Below are 16,907 nucleotides of genomic sequence, written 5' to 3'. Positions count from 1 at the left end.
CCATTGTGTGCAACCTTTCTGTGTGTAACCTTTCTGGTGATGACTCAGGGGTGTGCAGCTGGTCCCTGCAAGCAGAGCCTGTCTCCCTCTGCCACCAGTTGTGCTTTGGTTCCTCCCCAAGCTCATTCCTGCCTCAGAGCGCTGCTGCCAACCGTGAAGGCCATGCTCGTTCCTTTCTCTACACCTACACGGAGCTGTCCGCAGCTTGGATCGACTTCCAAGCTAAGCAGGCTTGCTAATGGGTAAAATCCAGAAGGAATCTGAGAGAGAAAACGCGAGGGAAGAGATGGGAGAGCCAGGGCCACTCGCAGGGCGCTGGCACAGTGCGCAGGATGCCCGCGAAGGGGTTAAAAAGCTCGGGGGAATGACATGATTCTGCTTTTGGGACCACAGAGCAGGCAAGGACAGCTCACTGAGATTAAGTCATGCTTCTAAGTTTGGCTGTTGCTGGCCTTGTCGTGCTGCCGCTTCGCCTCCTGCAAGGAAGTTGCGGCAGGGGGTTGGTGGGGAGCGAGAGAAAACGGCAACGGGACGGGGAGGGAGCAGACGGGGTCTGCCCATCCCGTCCCATCCCATCCCAGTTTGCAGGCTCTGCAGACACTGGGAGCTTTTCTTCCAGCCGCCCGCGTGCCCCTCCGAGCTCCCCGCCGCTGGGGAATGAGATCCGTGTAAGAACATATATATATATATTTATATATGCATGTATAAATACACACACACACACGCAAACACATGTAGAGATATACACACGGAGACACGCGCACACATACGGAGCGAATTTTAAAAAATAAGATCTGAGTCCGAGCCTGGAAAGTTGAGTTCTCCACCAGCATGTGCAAAGACGGCTCCCCTCAGGAGGGGCCGGGGGTGTGGAGACGAGTCTGCCGCCGTCTGCTCCTTCCCCACGATCCAAACACCTTCCAGTCAGCACCAGGAGCAGGAGGGGAAAGGGAGGGGGGGAATGCATTTGGCTTCTTGGTTTTGTTTTCGTGGTGGTGGTTGCTTTTCCTTTCTTTTTTTTTTTTTATTTTTTCTGTTCTGTTCCCCGAGATGTTGTGTGTTTTAGTGGTTTTGGTTTTTCTTTTTTCAAATAAAATATACGCACGCACGTTAAAAATAGATATCTGTCCAGGTAGGGCAATACAAGTCCTTAGTGCATTTTCCATCGTCGGCCGCCGCTCGCAGTCCGAGATCCGCCTGTTGGCGAAGCCTAGGTCCAGTGCAAGTGTGGATCTCAGCCGGGCCCCCCAGCCTCAGCAGAAACACAAGGAGAAGGAGGAATATGCCCCTTCCTCCCTCCGTCCGTTTCTTTTTCTCCTCCCCTCGGAAGAAATTGGACCCACTTCCCTTTTCACATTTTCCATCCCGTCCCCTGGAGCAGGGAAGGCATTGTCCTGTCCTCGTCGCGTGTTGTGGCTGTCGGGGATCGCGGTTTCATTTTTGTTCTTTTCTCATATATATATATATTTATATATATATGCTGTGTTTGTCCTTTTTTTTCTTTTTCTTTGTTTTTCTAAAAATTGATATCGTTAATAAATGAAAGGAGGGAGAGGCTTTGGTGGGAGAAGGTCCACTGATGGAAAGGGAAGCACCATTTGCCGCCTGAATCAGTCGTTGAGGCAGACGGACAAAGAGGAAAAGTTATCACTCCAAGGACCCCATGGGGGCAATACAGCAAATATATTAAATAAACCTGGAAGCGAAACAAAAACAGGCACGGCATTAGAGTATGTAACCCTCTGCCCCTGCAGCTCCCATCCTCTCCCTTGTTCTCCTCTGGAAATGTTTGTGTTCGAGTGCCAAATTAGAAGCACGGGAGGGCTTTTGACCTTCTCTATTTTTTCTCCCAGACAGCTCGAGCCAGAGCTGAAATTCGCGTGGGTTTGCATCACTCGTACCCTGGGAACCGCGGGCTGGCCGGGAGGATCCCGGGATGATCCGAGCCCTTGTGGTGCTCAGCGTGGGAATGACAATCCCAAAACTGGTGCCCTTTGTTCCCTGATCCTGCAAGGCCACAGGGCACAAGCCTGTCATCTCCCTGTCCTGAGGCAAGGGATGGGAATGCAAAATGAGCTGCGGCAGGGCTGGGGCTGCAGTCACAGGCCAGGGCTTTCAGCCTCCTTTTCTGCCTCCGGGTGCTGTGCCCACATTACTCCTTCTTTCTTTTCTGTGCCTTTCCCTCTCTCGTGAGGAACCAGTGCTTATTTTCCTTCTGCTTGTAGCAGTAAAATTCTTCTGCTGCTGAGGGAACTACTCCTGTTTACACAAGTCAGGGAGAGAAGAATCAGACCCTGGCCTGACAAAGTCCAGATCTATTGCCCGAGATTCCAGTTCTCCTCTCCCCTGGTATGACCTTTCTTATGCGTGCGGGCTTCCTGCTAGGAGAGGGATGAACCAAAAAGCACTGCAGCTTTTCCGTCTTTCTGCCAACCCAGCTAATGAAAGAAAAGGAAAAGGGATCCCCAGAGCAACATTAATTCTCTGCTTTCAACGGAGAATCAATAGAGAAAGGAGAACGGGAGCTGCTCCACGGGAGAGAATAATAACAGGGATCCCGAGGGGATTTAGGTGCAGAGAGGAGCCAGCCTTGCTGCCTGCCTTTAAGGGAGGCAAAGGGGAGGCTGAAGCCTGACATCAAGGCAGGGCTGCAGCGTGACCCCGCTGCCTCTGCAGAGAGCCATAAAGCCATAAATAGGGCGCACGTGTTGGGCCCCGGTGTCCTTCCCTCTCCTGCTGCCCTGCTTTTCTCACACCCGGGTGAGCGAGCTGCTGCGGGAGGTGTCTGAGGTGCCCTGTCCCAGGGGGAACACCTCTCCTGGCTGGGAGAGCAGCTCGCTGTTACCTGCTTTGTGCTCTCTCTCCCCTGCCAGCACTTCTATGCCACGAGGATTTCTTTCAGCACTTTCTTATCGTTGACATGCTTGTACTTCTTGTGTTTTCTCTTCTGTGCCGGCGGCCGGCGTACCCGCTTCCTCTGCGAGACGGCGGCTGTGGTGAACGACGGTGACAAGCCTGCCAAAACAGAGGGGAGAGAGTACAGCGAGGGGACACCGGGTCACGTCCAAATGCCTTTCCCCACACACCATCAACAAAGAGCTCTGCAATCTGTTTTTCTTGCCCTCTGCCCTCCGCAGTCTCTGCCCTCTGCCTTTCCCCACCATGTCCTTCTCCTCACCCCTCACCTTCCTTTCCCTCGCTGTCAGCCCTTTGCTGGCAGGCAGACACCCTGGGAAACGTCCTCAGGATTTAAGCCAGCGCAGGGCTCGCTCCCCTCTTCCCCAGCCTCTCTTCTCACGCCTGTCTCCGCGCCAGGCGTGCCCAAATCCTTACGTTTCTGCTCTCGTGGCGCTGGCCGGCTGCTCCTGGGGGGCTGGCGGGACACCGCTTCGCACCGGCACTGCACGTGGTCCTCCAAAGGCACGACGACTTTCTTGAATTTTGGCTTCTTCTGGACAAACTCGATCTTGTTCACCTATTTGGAAGAGAGGCGCAGCCGAGTGATGAGCGCGGCTGTGGCTCCGGCTCTGCGAAAATAATCAGCGCCCGTGCGTGCTGGCTCCCTTCCTAAAGGGCCAGGAGGCAGTTTATGGAGCACGGTTCAAGGCCAGGGGTGGTGTGTACGGGAGCTGATTTTGCACACACGAACACAGAAGCCCTAAAGCAGGCAAGCTTGGATGTGACTGCTTGCTTCCCCCGATCCTAGCTCGTTGGTGCTGGGGAAGGGGATGAGTGGCTGCCCACACGCAGAAGCAGGGGGCGTGCGGGGCCAGCACGGCCTCCTTCAGGATGGTGGGGACCCGAGTTCGTGGCCAGAATGAATTGCCGCAGGGTCTCGCGGGAAGGGCAGAGGGAGAACAGCTCGGGCTTGATGCGAGCAAACACCGCTTCGGCAGGCCTGTCTGAATCTGTCTCCAGCTCTTTAATAACTCGCCGGGCTGAAGCCCTCAGCCGGGTGTTGCAGGGGGAAGGCGGCGCTCTGGAAATTCCCTCGGACTCTCCAGCAGTGCTGACTCAGAGGGAAGGCTCCCGGCTCCGCAGCCCACCGCAGGGCACGAGGGGGGGTCCTCCCACTCCAGCAGCGGCCGGGCCTGACCCCGTTCGCCTTATCTAACGCCACCACAGTCCCCGAAAGTGCTCCGCGAGCTATAAATACCGGCCCCGCTGCGCCTCCAGGGCTGGATTCCTCCAAACCCACTGCCCCAGCAGCATCCCTCGGCAGCAGCGCGGCGGCCAGGCTGTTTATCTTTCCTTGAAAGCCCACTCCACACGCTTCAGACCACACGCTGCTCGCTAGACAAACACTTCCAGCCAAACAATGGGGAGACCTCTGTCCTCAAAGAAACCATTTCCAGGTCACTTTTTCTGGCTGGCTTTTGACCTCTCGCTCGCTTTTTTCCACAAAAACAACTCCTGCTCCCCCCCTCCCCTCCCCACGTTTTTCCCTCATTCAGCCCGGCTTTTCTGAGAAAGGAATTTCCTGACGAAAAGGGCTGCGTGAACGCAACCTCTCTGCCGGCCAACCTCTGCCTGGGGGAGTCTCTCTTAGGGCTCGGGCAGGGGATCAGCGCGGGATGCGTATTATTTTTAAACAAGCTGTCTGGGAGGAAGCTGTGAGAAGATCAGGAGTAGCGGAGGGGCAGGCAGGAGGAGCAGAGCAGGAGGTTTGCCATCAGGTGCCTGCTCGCTGCTGGACCCGCTCAGGAGGAGAAGCTTTTTCAGCACAGGCAGCAGGGAACAGGCAGCGGTGTGAGCCCGGCACCCGAGACCCGATGGATTTTGGGGTTTGGGAGGAGCTCTGCAGGAGGAGGGAGAAGCATTTTGTCTCACCTGGACGTGCCGGACGCGGATCTGCGTGGGGCGGCACTGCACGTTGCGGTTGTTGCAGCAGCCGGAGCAGCGCTGCACCTCCACGCAGGGCGGCCACACCACGAAGTTGGCGTTGGTGCTGTCCACCATGGCGCGGGAGATCTCGAAGACCACCGCCCGCGTCTTGCACTCGGCGAGGACAGCTGGCTCGGCCGCTGCCAGGGCGTCTGCGGAGGGCCCGGAGAAAGAGAGGGGGGGGGGATGAAACGGGCTGAGCAGCTGCAGCCACCTCCAGTGGGAAAAGCAGAGAGCCTGCACGGCTCTGCCACACACACGCAGGCTGCTCTCCCCGTCGCCCACCCACCCGGAGCCTTGCCACGATGCTCCTCACCACGGTAGGAGGTGAAAGCCCTTCAGCACCGTGGGCTGAGCCAAAGCAGAGCAACCTGCAGAGCTCCAGACTCCCTCTCCTGCCCTGCTGGGGTTCAACACCCAGCTCCCGCGTGAGCCCCAGACTCTTTTTCCCATCTGTCCACACCTCCACGTGCACAGCGATCTCTGCCCCTCCACACATGTCCCTGCAGCACCCCACACTCACCCAGGCTTCGTCTCTCTCGAGCCAGGGACGCGGGGTTTGGACCGGGATGAGTTGCATTCAGGTCCGGGCTGGAGCTGTCCTCCTCTGCAAAGGGAAGGACACGAGCTGGTAGCAGCGGGGAAGGGCAGGAGGAGAAGGCAGACGCTTGTGCCCATGCCCCCCAGATATCACACAAGGTAGAAATCCACCAGCAAGGCCACAGCCATGCCGGGACACAGAGATTTGGGGGCTGCTCTTTGCTCAGTGCACGGCTCAGAGGAATAAACCTGTCGTGAATGTGATGGGTCTCTCTCCCAGCCCTCACCCCCTGTGTGTCAGAGTCAGTTTTAGGGCAGCAGAACTGGAAGTGGGGCTGAAATGTCCCTTTTTCCCCTCTGCTGCACCGCGGGAGCTGGAAGGTAGCTCCGTGAGCGACAGGAGAGGAAGGCAGCGAGCGCTGAGCCCGGCTCTGTGCAGGTCCCCCCCGCCCCGAGGCTTTTTCCCATAGGAAGTGCTGAATAGAGCAGTGCCCGCGGTCCCCACGGAGCACTCGGCCTCGCGGCCCCTCCGGAGCTGGGGACAATGGCCGCGCGCGGAGATAGCTCCCACCCAGCCCCAGCTCCTTCCTTCTGCGGCCGGCTTTCGCAGCTGAAGGAAGCCGAATGGACGTCAGCAGCCAGGGAGCAATTCGCTTCCAGGGGATTTGGGGCCAGGGGAAGATCTCTGCTTATCAGATGCGCGGCGGAGCTGGCTTCCCACACCTAGCGCATCCCATCCCTGTTCCTCGGCCCTATCCCTGCTATCAGGGGGAGCAGGGACGTTGCTCTCAGCTCCCAAGTGGCTGCTGGAGGATGCGGGATGTGTACCAGGGGCCTGAAGTGAGCTCTGCAGCCTGCTGCCATACCCCCGGGCTTTCCAAGCCGACGAGGGAGCCCTGCTTCATTCCTCGGCCTTGAGGGCAGCTGGTGGCCCTGATGGAGGTGGATCTGTTCCTTGGGCAGCGGGAGATGAGGGGCTGCACGCATCGCCCCCACCCCTTCATCCTGCAGAGCCTGGCACGCCGTCAGGCGAGGGTGGGGGCTGCCTTTTGCGCAAAGGTTAAAGCCACCAGAGGAGAGGGAAGGAAAAAAAATAGCAACAACTGTTGACTTGAAACAAATCTCCTATTGAAAAGCGGGTCCCTCCCTCTCCAGGTTGTCCTTCTACACCCCGGGTCGGCGCTGAAGAGGCTTGGGGTGGGGGGGGGGACTGGCCCTGGGACAATCCGGCTGGGCTAATTTTGGAAATTGCCCCATTGTGCGGCTGGTGGGCGAGGAGGAGGGAGCGGGGCGAGGGCAGGGAGCGGCCGTGGTGGTGCTGGGGAGCCTCGTCGCCTCTTTCTTTCGAAGGCAAACAATAGCAGAACGCAGCTGGTGCCCTCCCCCTCGCGTTTTCCCCCCCCCTGCCCCTCCAGGGCCGTTTTGAAAGGCAGCGGGAATGCTTTTGAGACTGCGCCAGTGGTTGGACTGGCATAGGAAACAAAAGCAGGAAATTCTGTTCCCCCGTAGATAGTGTCTCGGCAAGGATTACAAAGCTCCAAACAGACAAAACACGAGAGAGAGAAGGCGAGCTGGGCTGGGGGGGGGCCGGGGGGACGACGACGGGCGGGAGCAGGGTTAGAATAGAAAGGAATTTGCTCTGAAGAGACCGTTTATAAATAAATCCCTGGGCCGGCCCAGCCGCCGTGGCGCGTGCTCCAATTCCCACACGTGCCGACCCCTCGGCGCTTCGCCGCCCTGCGCCAAGTGACCCCGCGGCACCGCAGCCCCCGGGGCTCTTATCTCGGGGCACGAGGCCTGACTTCGTTCCCCGGGCACGTGGCCTCTCCTGCGAGCTAAACCCTCAACGGGACAACCTGCTCGGCCCTCCTCTCCTCCGCCAGCCCGCGTCCACCTCGCGCTTCCTCGCCTCCTGAGGTTAGGAGACACAAAAAGGCGTCGACTTGCCTCCCTCCCCTCGGTTTCATGGGGACTAAAGGTGTAAATGCCCAGGTCTCGGCCCCTGAGTGGCTCCTGTGTTTGCAGTGGGGTCTGCTGGTAGTGTGGCCGCTGGAAAACGGACTGCCCCTTTCTCCCCACCTCCCCCAGAGAGTTCAGAGGAATAAGAGGAGTGTTTGGCGAAGAGGAGATTTACCTACGGAGTCTATCCGCAGGGCGCGCTGGAGGTCGCTGATGGAGCGCACCGAGCCGCCACCCAGGATCTCATAAATGTCTTCGGGTATGGGGTCCCCCTGCCAGATGACAAAAAAAAAAGGAGAAAAAGCAGCATTAGAGGGGTGATCTGCAAACCACGCATCACAGAGAGCGAGCGGGGGAACCCAAGGTGGAGGGGGAGGCACAACAGAACCGGCGGAGGAGGATGTGCCCTCACCAAAGCAGGAGCCCAAAACCCAAGCAGCAGCTGGTCGACCAAAAAAAGCCCGCAAATGCCTGAGCTCCGTGGTGAAGCCCTGAAAGTGATGCGAGCGGCCAGCAAGGCTTCCTCCCCCGGTGCTGGATGGCTTCTCCAGGTGGCCTCTCATTCCTGCTGCCTGCAGCTCAGGCGTTTTCGCAGACTTCCCTTGCGCTATCAGATCAAACCTCCCCAATATTTCCCTCTGTTATGAAACTCCCTTGCGGGCTTTGTGAGAGGAGCGTGTGCGTGTGCGTGTGCGCGCGCGTGTTCTCAAACCACAGCGGCCCAATAATACCCAGCATTTGCATACTCTTTAAAAATATATATATATAAAAAAAAGAAGGCTGGGGGGGGTGGAGAGGAAGATTGACCTTCGCAGCTGAGCTCGCTGCTCCGCTATGAGCCCGCGGCCAAACCGCAAACGTCACCGGGAGGGGATGAAAGGGGGCTGGGGGCTGCGGGGTGAATAAAAAACACGTGGGAGCTTGGGGGATGCTGCGTGTGGGTGCCAAAAACCTGAAGAAACAAGGTTTGGACACGTCGGGGGGCGGGCCGAAGCCAGGGTTTGCGCAGGCAGGTGCAACGCCATCCATCTCCTTGGGGCTCTGGCGCTGGCACCTGCCTTGAATTGGTCCCGGTGGCAGCACTTAGCGCGACTACAAAGGAGTCGTGTGGGAAAGCAAGCGCTGATTAAACCCTACTTCCGAAAGGCTAGAGAAAGAGACGGAGGGAAGTGCTGGCCGAAGTGTTTGCTTAGCTCCTAGCTCTCTTCATTCAGGGCTACTCATGCGGAAAAGCTGCTCTTTCAGCCGGGTGCGGGGATGCCGCCGGAGGCGCAGCCCCAGGCCGTGCCCTGTAACTGAGAGGAGAGCTTGGCTGGCTCCCGAACCCCGCCGGGATTTTCCTGTGAGTTTTTTTTTTACGGGCACTTGGTGGCACGTGTGTGGTCCCACCGGCTTACGGCTATCCCTTCCCCGCAGAGCATTTCCTTTCAGCTCCCAGGCGAGGCAAAGCAGCAGGCGGGTGGCCACGCGTTGGCTTTTGGGCACTGGGGGGTTCTCACCGCGACGAATGCCCGGCGAGCGAGAAGCCCGCATGGTTCAGGGCTCGCTGAGGGGCTGCGAAATGAAGATGCCTTCTGACAACCCCCGTGGTGCGAGGAAGAAGCGGGAGCACCCGGTGCTGGGTGGCGAAATGCAGGCGTTTTGGCGTTTGCACCTGTCAGCCCGGCACATCTGCGTGCCAGCGCCGCCGTGCATGGCTGCCCCTGCTCCTTCCTGACACTTAATACGTGTAGGAAATGGAACTTTTTTTATTTTAAACCCCGGCACCCGCCGGGGGAGAGCGTGGGCAGGTGTTACGAGGCTCGGTGGCTCTGGAGACGAGCCGGGAGCTGTCACCTTGCTCAGGGAGCCGGGAGAGGGGGGGAAGCAGGGAGGAATCAGGGATCGGGGGGCTGCATTGCTGGGCACCGCCCGCAGGAACGAGCTCCGCTCCCTGCTCACGGCAGCGTTTCGGGTGCCAATTTCTCTCCCGTGGCAGATACTATCGGCATGGCTACGGCGTATCCGCAGCCCACGCAGCTCACAAGCCTATCCTCCTCCCCGGGGTCTGTGCCGCAGCTCTGCATCTGACATCTGCAAGCCTGGGAAGCTCCTTCCTTCCCCCCCGCGCTGCAGAACTGTGCCCAAGAGGCGGCTTCACGGACACGAGCTGCGGCTCGTCCCTGCTCCCTTTGGCCTCTGGAAGAGCAGCCCCGGGGCTGGGAGGCTCGGGGCACTCGGTGGGGAAGCAGAGGGCCACCAGCCTCCTCCAGCGGGTGCCATGGGGTCAGAAGGTGGGGGAGCGGTGCAGGAGGGGGGACCCCCGGCAGCACAGCCCAAGCCGCTGGTGCTTTTCCTGCTCAGCAACTCTTCTGGGGTTATTTGTCTAACGCAGGTTAACAATCTCCCTTTTTTTTTTTTTTTTTTTTTAACTGCGCGGCAGATCAAAGAAGACTTTTGTCTCAATGGACTCCTGGCTGGCTGTCAAGTGCCCCAAGGCCTGGCCTCGTATTCCTGCGAGGCCACTGAATTCCTAGAAGAAAGCCAGTTTGTTTTTCCCTCCCTCCCTCTGCCCCCAGTGCCTGGCTCTCCCCCGAACTGCACCCGCAGGGACGTCCCCTCCCTTCTCCTGGTGCCACGGCACGTCTCTGCAGCAGGCAGCGGAGCCCTGGGCAGGTTGTGGGTGCGAGGCCGGGGCCTCATGGGGTGGCAGCTTCGCCTCCCTCCTCCCAGACGTCAGCAGCTTGGGCTGCTGCAAACCCATACACGGATGGCAGTGCCCTGCCACGAGCCCGTGCCGTCCTATGTCACCGTCCCCACACATGCGTGCTCTCCCAAAATCAGCATCGCCACAAGCCCCAGCACCTCTGGAGCTTTCTGCCAATGTATAGTTTCGAGCACTGGGGGAGCTGAAAGCTCCGATTCGTGGGCAAGAGCTGCAGGATCTGCAGCATCTCCCCTGGCAGCAGAGGTGAGGTGGAGAAAGCAGCCAAGGATGCTCCCAAGGTGAGGGCTCCCCCAGCCCTCTTGTTTTTCGGGTGCTGTGCCTACAGACCTACGTGGGACCGCACCAGGAGGGCAGGGCAGCACCCAGCTACCCACTCCTCTGCCCAGGAGGGAGAGGATTTTCCTGAGCATCTCCACGCTGACCGCAGCAGGGCATCTCAGCAGTGGGGCCTTGAGTGATCAGCCAGGCAAAAAAAAAAAAAAAAAATTAAAAAAAAATCATATAAATAGCATTTTTTTAATGCTGAAGCTGATGGGGAGACACTGCAGTGCCTGGCAGCACTGAACACAGCACGGGGGCTGCTGTCGGAGGACCACGCATGCAGACACAGCCCTCCTCACACGAACCCCTTCCACGCGACCTGACAGCTGACATTTTGCTTCCTTCAAAGCCTCAAACCTAAGGTTTGACCTAGCCCACATTCCTAAAACACAGCCTGATTTTTCCTTTCCCCTTTACAAGGCGGCGGCCCGCCGTGTGCCGGCAGCAGCGCAGATACCACTGTCCTTCCCTCCCGCTGCCACTTGCCTCCTCGCTCCCTTCCCGACACCCAAAAGCATCATCCCTCCGGTTACCATTCCTCCTGGCTTCCCCGATCTGTCCTTGCCCCTACCCGATGGTGGCAAGCGCCCCGCAGGCTCCCAGCGGGAAGGGGCACAGCGGGGCCGTGAGCGAGCGCCCGGCCGCACCCCATTCCTCGGGAATTCCAGAAAGCGCTGCCAACAGGGCTTCACCCAGGCAAAGCCACGCCTGGCTCAGCCCATCATCTCTGTAAATGTTGCAAGGCAACTATTGCAGCCCGCGGGGCGAATGCAAATCGCTTCGCATCCCCGCTTCCCAACTGGCAAATACCTTCCCGCTGAGGCGCGCGCTCCCTCCCGCTGGACGGGCTCCAGGGCCCTCCAGCTCCAGGTGGGTGTGATGGAGGAGGGAGAGGGACTCGGGAGACTCCAGCTCAGGTCGCTGCAGATCGGGGAGGGTTGCCGAGCCTCCTCCAGGACCTTCACGCCTTTAGAAGGGGTGCAGACCCCCTTTGGAGGATGCCTGTTGTTCAGCAGCGCCGTCGGGGGCATGCTGTACCCCTGGTGCTGAGGTGACATGCCACCCTTGGGTGAGGGGACTGGCTGTAGGCAGCAGCTCGACTGGGAACCTTCTCGGTTCCCCAGTGAAACGGTGAATATCGCTATTCCTCCCAAGAAACCTCATGGCCGGAGCCAGAACCCCCAAACTCTAACCCTACCAGGCTGCCTGGCGTTTTGACGCGGTTACAGCCCACCGCAGCAGCACCTGGGATCAGAGGCATCTTCCCCCATCTTCCAAGCAGAGCTGACGCTTGGTGCAGCACAGGAGAAGCCACCCGCGGAGGAAATGCCCTCCTGTGCCCCAAACAACCCCAACCACCGGGCAGCCCGCGGCTCCAACTGCTTCCCTTTGCGGCCGGGGGCGAGGGCGAGGCGGGCCCGTGAGGAGGCGATGCCAGGCTTCGCGCCCGCCGCCTTCCCCCAAAATGGGGAAGGAAGGGGCAGACACGATGCAAAGGGGAGGAAAGTTTTGGTGGAAGGAGGTTTCCTGACCCTAATAGCAGCCGAGCCGCACGGCTCCGTCGCCTCGGGTAGGGCTGCGGTGGGGACCTGAGTGCTGTGGCGGGCTGTGAGGGGGCTTCACACCCTGCTTAAATTCTGCCTGCGATCGGATGGCGGATCCCGGCTGCAGGATTTGGGGTCCTGCGGCTCTTTTTTTCCCCTGTTTGTGCTTCTTGGGGGGGGAAAGGCTGGAAAACGGGCTGCGGGAGGGGAGGTGGCTGCACCCTCCAGGTGGGGGACTGCTGTCTGTCCTTCATGGTGCCCACCTACACCCCCAGCAGCGTGTGTGGCAGGGACAGCGGGGCACGATGGCGTGCAGCACCCATCCCTGAGCCAGAATCTCCCCGCACCCCTTTTATTTTCCCTTTTTTTCTCACCCCCTCGGCTACACCCCTCACAGCACCCCCTTCCCCACCCCTCACCCCGGTGCAGCGCCACCCCCTTCCCTCACAGCCGACAAATTTAGGGGACCAACCGCGGCTCCCAGCCTCCCCCCGACCCCAAAAGGCCACCCTAAAGGGGTCGGGGCAGCCCCTCCGAGCCCCTCTGAGGGGAGGCGGAGGGCCGGGGGCTGCCCGCCATGAGGCGGCCCCGCCTCGCCTCGCCCCGCCCCGGCCCCGCTCCGCCGCTCTCCCCGAGCCCCCCTTGGGCACCTGCATGGAGCCAACTCACCTCCAGGCTGGCCAGGGGCAGGGAGAGGACGAAGGCCAAGAGCACGCCGAAATTCATCCCGGCTTCAGGCCCCGCCGGCTGCGGGCACATGGACGGAGAGCCCCGGCAAGGCAGGGAAGAGCTGCGAGCTGACAGCCAGCCCCCCGCGGCGACCCCCGCGGCCTCAAGCTCCGCGCGTCCCCATCGCCCCTCGGAGCTACAGGAGCTGGGCGAAGAGGGGCGAAGGGGGCTGAGGAGGGTCTGGGTGGCTCCTGGGCCGCTTTGCTATCTCATAAGGTGGCTGGGGACAAGCCGCGGTCCCGGCGGGTGACGGGCATCCGAGGGTCCGCGTCCCCCCGTGCCGCCGGCGGTGCCTCGGTGGCTGCTCCTCTACCAGGTGGCCCGCATGTTATTTCCCCTCTCCTTCTTCTTCCTTGCACAAATGCATGCGTGTCCGAGGAGAAAAGCTTCTGCGGACGGGCAGCGACGCCTCAGTGTTCTTAGAGGGGGGAAAAAAATAAAAATACGCAGGGAGTAACAACAACAACAACAATAATAATCAACTCTTCCAAAGTTTGGTGCCAAATCCAAAAAAAAATCAAATCTTCCTCGGTGTCTCTATTTTTTTTCTCTCTCTTCAAATTCTCTTTTTCTTCCTCTCGCCTTCTCGTTTCCTCCGAGAAAAGTTGTAAGCTGGATTTCTTCCCCTTAGGTTAAGCGCTGGCTTTGGTGCCTCCTGTTCTGCGACGCCGGCAGCAGGCTTGGCCGCGAGGTTTTGCTTTGGTTTTGGAGACAGGTGAGAGCAAACGCCTGGGTTTGGTGGTTTTTTGTTGTTTTGTTGGTGTTTTTTTTCTCTTTTTTTTTTTTTTGCTCCAGACTGCGCCCGTGTGCCTTGACAAGCCTCAGAGCCCAGCCGCCTCCCGCACCCTGCTGCAGCAAGAGAGGAGAAAACCGACAAGGTGAAATGCAACGGGAGCAGAGCGAGCCGCCGGAGCTGTATTTTAGCCTGCGAGCTGGAAGAGAGACTAAACTGGCACTCGGGGCTGCTGCTTTTATAAAGGAGAGATGGGTGGAGCATAACTTGCCATCCTCCTCTTGGCCGGGTATCAAGGCGAAAAATCTAGCGAGGGAGCAGCAGCTCCTCGCTGACAAAATAAAAGTGTGCTAATTTGAATGATTAATTAATTAAAAATGGCTAACGCTATACTGCTCCTTGTAAAGTGGCTTGGATATCGCGTGAGGAACGGGGACAGAAATTCCTTCCTCCTCAGCCAGAGATAAGAGAGGAGTTCCCAGCACGGGAGTTTGTTTTTTTTTGTTTTTTTTTTTTTTCTCGCCCCGGGTTCTCGCTATTGCAGGCAGGAGCCCCTGTTCCTCAGTCCTTCCCTCGCAACACTTGCTCCAGGGAGAGATACGGCTTTAATAGCTTGCGTCTCTTTGTGTGCAGAAAGAGGGGAGAAAAAAAAAAAAAAAAGGAAAAAAAAAAAAAAGCCGGAGAAATTTAAACGTTGCTACAAGGCAATCTGGTGTTGCACGTGGCACCGGGAGGTGTTTTTTCTGTGTGATTATCTCCGCAATGTAATAAACAGCTGAAGGGAAATTAAGCAAGCAGATATTTGCTCGGGGAGGGAGGGGGGGGAGGGGAAGGCTGCTAACAGGTGAGTTCAAGAAAGAGTCATATCCTATTGCAAAAACACACGTACGCACGCCCTCTCATGTACGTATGGGCGATCTCCCGGCGTGGAGCTGCACGCTTGCTGCGGGCACGGCCAGGAGGGCTTTTCTGCACCGCCTTTGTGCAGCCTGGTCTCCACCGACACATTCCTGCACTGTCATGCACCGCAGGCACTCGGCAGGCGATGGCTCTGAATCCCAAGCATCTTCCCCTGCTTCCTCCGTGCTACGCGCAGGCTTCTGCTCGAGCCGCTCGCGTGCTCGGCTGCGTGCGGATTTTGTCTCATTCACACATCCCTGGGCGTCCATGTGTTTCTCCTTCACTCTCCCCCTCTCCCTTCCTCTCTCACATGCGTACACCCACCGGCACGGCGGTGGCCTCATCTCGCAGCATCACACATGCTCTCTGAGGCTCTCTGGGTGCCTGCGAGCCTCACGCAGCCAATTCTCTCCGAAACACACACGGTCTCGCGCCCGTGCTCACCTGTGCACCTTGCAAGGTGTCCAGGGATGAGGAACAGCTACCAGATTTCCCCAGCTCTTGAAGCCGGGGCCAGCTGAGGTGGGTGAGTGGGGAGATAAGGAGTGTCCTGGGAGTCCCTCAAATCGAGCCCGCGGTGGCTCGGTCCCAGTTCTGAAGCTCGAGTGGGAGGAAGTGGAAATGCAATGCATACCTCTGCTCCCTTTTCCATCGCCTGACACCTTAGCAAGGACTTCACCTTAGATGCTCCAGCTGCGCTAGCCCAGTCCCACCCCAAATTCCTCCGGACGCTCTTAGAATTCCCCTCATTCTCCATCTTGGCCCGCCAGCCATCTCTCTGCCCCCCCAGCGGGGTGGAGATACTGCCCTAACATCTACCTGGGGGTTGAAGCTCCTCAGAAATCTGCAGAAGGCCCCAAAAACAGGGTTTTAGAAAGGTCTGGTCCATGTCACCTCGTTCCAGGTGGCACCAACCCGAGGAGCACCATAGCTCCTCGGTGGGCTGCGAGGGGAATGCTGATGATTTGGGTTGGCAAAACCAGCACCTGCCTGACCCCATTAAAGCCCATAAGGGGCAAAGGGAGGCTGGGCTGCCTCCCCACCACCTCATCCGGGCTGTGCAGGGGGTCCCCCACAGCTCGGTGGCTGCCTCGCCAGGGCAGAACAGCCTGCGTGTGGGAGGGCTGAGCAGGCTCCTCCGCAGGGACATCTAGCACCAGCCGAGAGAAGGATGCAGCAGCACGCTAGCAGGGAGGAGTGCTGATAATTTCCTTGCTTGGTAGGAACAGGAGCTGCTGCAGGGCCTGCTTTTGGGGGGGCTACGTGCTTTTTTTTTTTTTTTTTAATATCCGGCTACGTTATGTGCGCGCTGGGATAGAAATAGGGTTATTTATTTTCATGTGGATGATGCTGGGCAGTTTTTAGAAGCTCGACATCAGAAACAAAAAGCTAATCCCCGTCGAATCTCCAGACGGCAAGGAAGAGGATGTTTGGAATTTGACTAATCATCTACCTATGACCCCGCCTGGAAATAGAGCAAGGCGATATGCGAGCCGCTCGGGCTTCAGCCACTTTGCCTCGCTCCTTCTGCTTTTAAGATAGGGACAGATTTTTCTCCAGTGAGGTACTGAAATTCAGGCCGTGCCAACCTCACGCCGCTGAGATCATTGGTGTTGAACCCAACAGGGTCACACACGCTCCAAACCACGACGTCCTGGGCTAGGTGTTCCTCTTAGTCTCTTGCTTGTGTGAAATTAGTTTGTGATCTACCCTGTGAGCCCCTAAATCTAACGGGGATGACTCCATCGTCTCCTCACGTGGCCTGTGGGGTAGAGGCCTGCAGGCCCACTGGTGAAGGTCATCGTGGTCACAGATGTCACAGGACAAGGGTTTGAAGCCCGGTGCCGTGGTATTATGGTGGGAAGATGGTTCGAGGCTACACGGAGTGGCCGGACCATAAAAATGTCCCCTCGGAGCATCGCAAATTGACAAGGCCCAGATGCAACTGCGGTAGCTGGCAAAGGCCCCTCAGGCAAACCACAATGAAAACAGGGATTTTGTAAGGGCCTGCAGCAGGGTTTCTTATTAAAACACTTTCACCGCCGTGGCAGCTCCCTAACCTGTGAACAGCTCATCCCTTTGGCTATTTTCTTGTCACGAGAGAGGAGGGCAGCGCGTGTCCTAGGGTGGCACACGGCTCCTTGCTGCAAGGCTGCCATGCCCTCATCTCATGAACTACTAAAAATGATCTACTCGCCACCATCCGCAGGAGCACGACGTGAGGGGCAATATCTTTTTTTTTTTTCTTTTTCTTTTTTTTTTTCAGACTTGTGAAAGAGTAGGAAGAAAAACAGGGCTTACAATGGAAATCAAGACTCAGTCTGAACAGCTGAGCTGCCTCAGCCTCTCCGTGACGAGTCCTCCACTTTGAAAAAACAATCAATGGAAAGAAATTAGGAGGTGTTGACAGCCGGCGTGTAGTCAGCCCGCCCACTCGCCCTACCTAGCCTAGGTGTTGCGCCTGCTGCGGGTTCAGGGGAAGGATGAGCAATCCCCACACCTCCTCCTTGGGGCTGCCGCAGCCGTCAATGGAGGGGGGCAGCCGTGACGAGCACCCAGAGTAAGCTCTACGCCTGGTGGCACCGGGAGG

The 16,907-nt window shown here is 58.3% G+C and overlaps 1 protein-coding gene and 1 long non-coding RNA gene across 4 annotated transcripts; one reads left to right on the top strand and one right to left on the bottom strand.

Moving 5' to 3' along the window:
• Positions 1 to 669: 669 nt before the first annotated feature.
• On the bottom strand, positions 670 to 12,758 carry PDGFB (platelet derived growth factor subunit B). Its single transcript, XM_027450834.3, has 7 exons — positions 12,625 to 12,758; positions 7,559 to 7,655; positions 5,408 to 5,491; positions 4,831 to 5,036; positions 3,334 to 3,475; positions 2,846 to 3,015; positions 670 to 1,696 (listed from the first exon to the last, which is right to left on the bottom strand). The coding sequence occupies exons 1-6, from the start codon at positions 12,712 to 12,714 to the stop codon at positions 2,879 to 2,881; spliced, it is 756 nt and encodes a 251-aa protein (XP_027306635.2). The 5' UTR covers positions 12,715 to 12,758; the 3' UTR covers positions 670 to 1,696; positions 2,846 to 2,878.
• LOC140002469 (uncharacterized) lies at positions 11,129 to 13,805 on the top strand. 3 transcript variants are annotated; one of them, XR_011809141.1, is made up of 2 exons: positions 11,129 to 11,281; positions 13,316 to 13,633. It is a non-coding gene; the product is annotated as an uncharacterized lncRNA (long non-coding RNA). The 3 variants fall into 3 exon arrangements; XR_011809142.1 differs by lacking the exon at positions 11,129 to 11,281 and adding an exon at positions 11,299 to 11,981; XR_011809140.1 differs by lacking the exon at positions 11,129 to 11,281 and adding an exon at positions 12,595 to 12,734 and having other exon boundaries at positions 13,316 to 13,805.
• Positions 13,806 to 16,907: the final 3,102 nt, after the last annotated feature.

The sequence above is a fragment of the Anas platyrhynchos genome, chromosome 1 (assembly GCF_047663525.1).
Source record: "Anas platyrhynchos isolate ZD024472 breed Pekin duck chromosome 1, IASCAAS_PekinDuck_T2T, whole genome shotgun sequence".
In the NCBI taxonomy this organism is placed as follows: domain Eukaryota; kingdom Metazoa; phylum Chordata; class Aves; order Anseriformes; family Anatidae; genus Anas; species Anas platyrhynchos.
Note: the sequence above shows the minus strand (reverse complement) of the source record. Positions and strands in the feature narration are given on the sequence as shown.

Bases quoted from the DNA above. Each gene is read 5' to 3' on its own strand.
- PDGFB (XM_027450834.3), bottom strand. From the start codon at position 12,714: ATGTGCCCGCAGCCGGCGGGGCCTGAAGCCGGGATGAATTTCGGCGTG. The intron at 7,656-12,624 runs GTGAGTTGGCTC...GTCATCTGGCAG, and splicing joins TGCCCCTGGCCAGCCTGGAG to GGGGACCCCATACCCGAAGA. The intron at 3,016-3,333 runs GTAAGGATTTGG...CTGTTTTGGCAG, and splicing joins AGCGCCACGAGAGCAGAAAC to GCTTGTCACCGTCGTTCACC.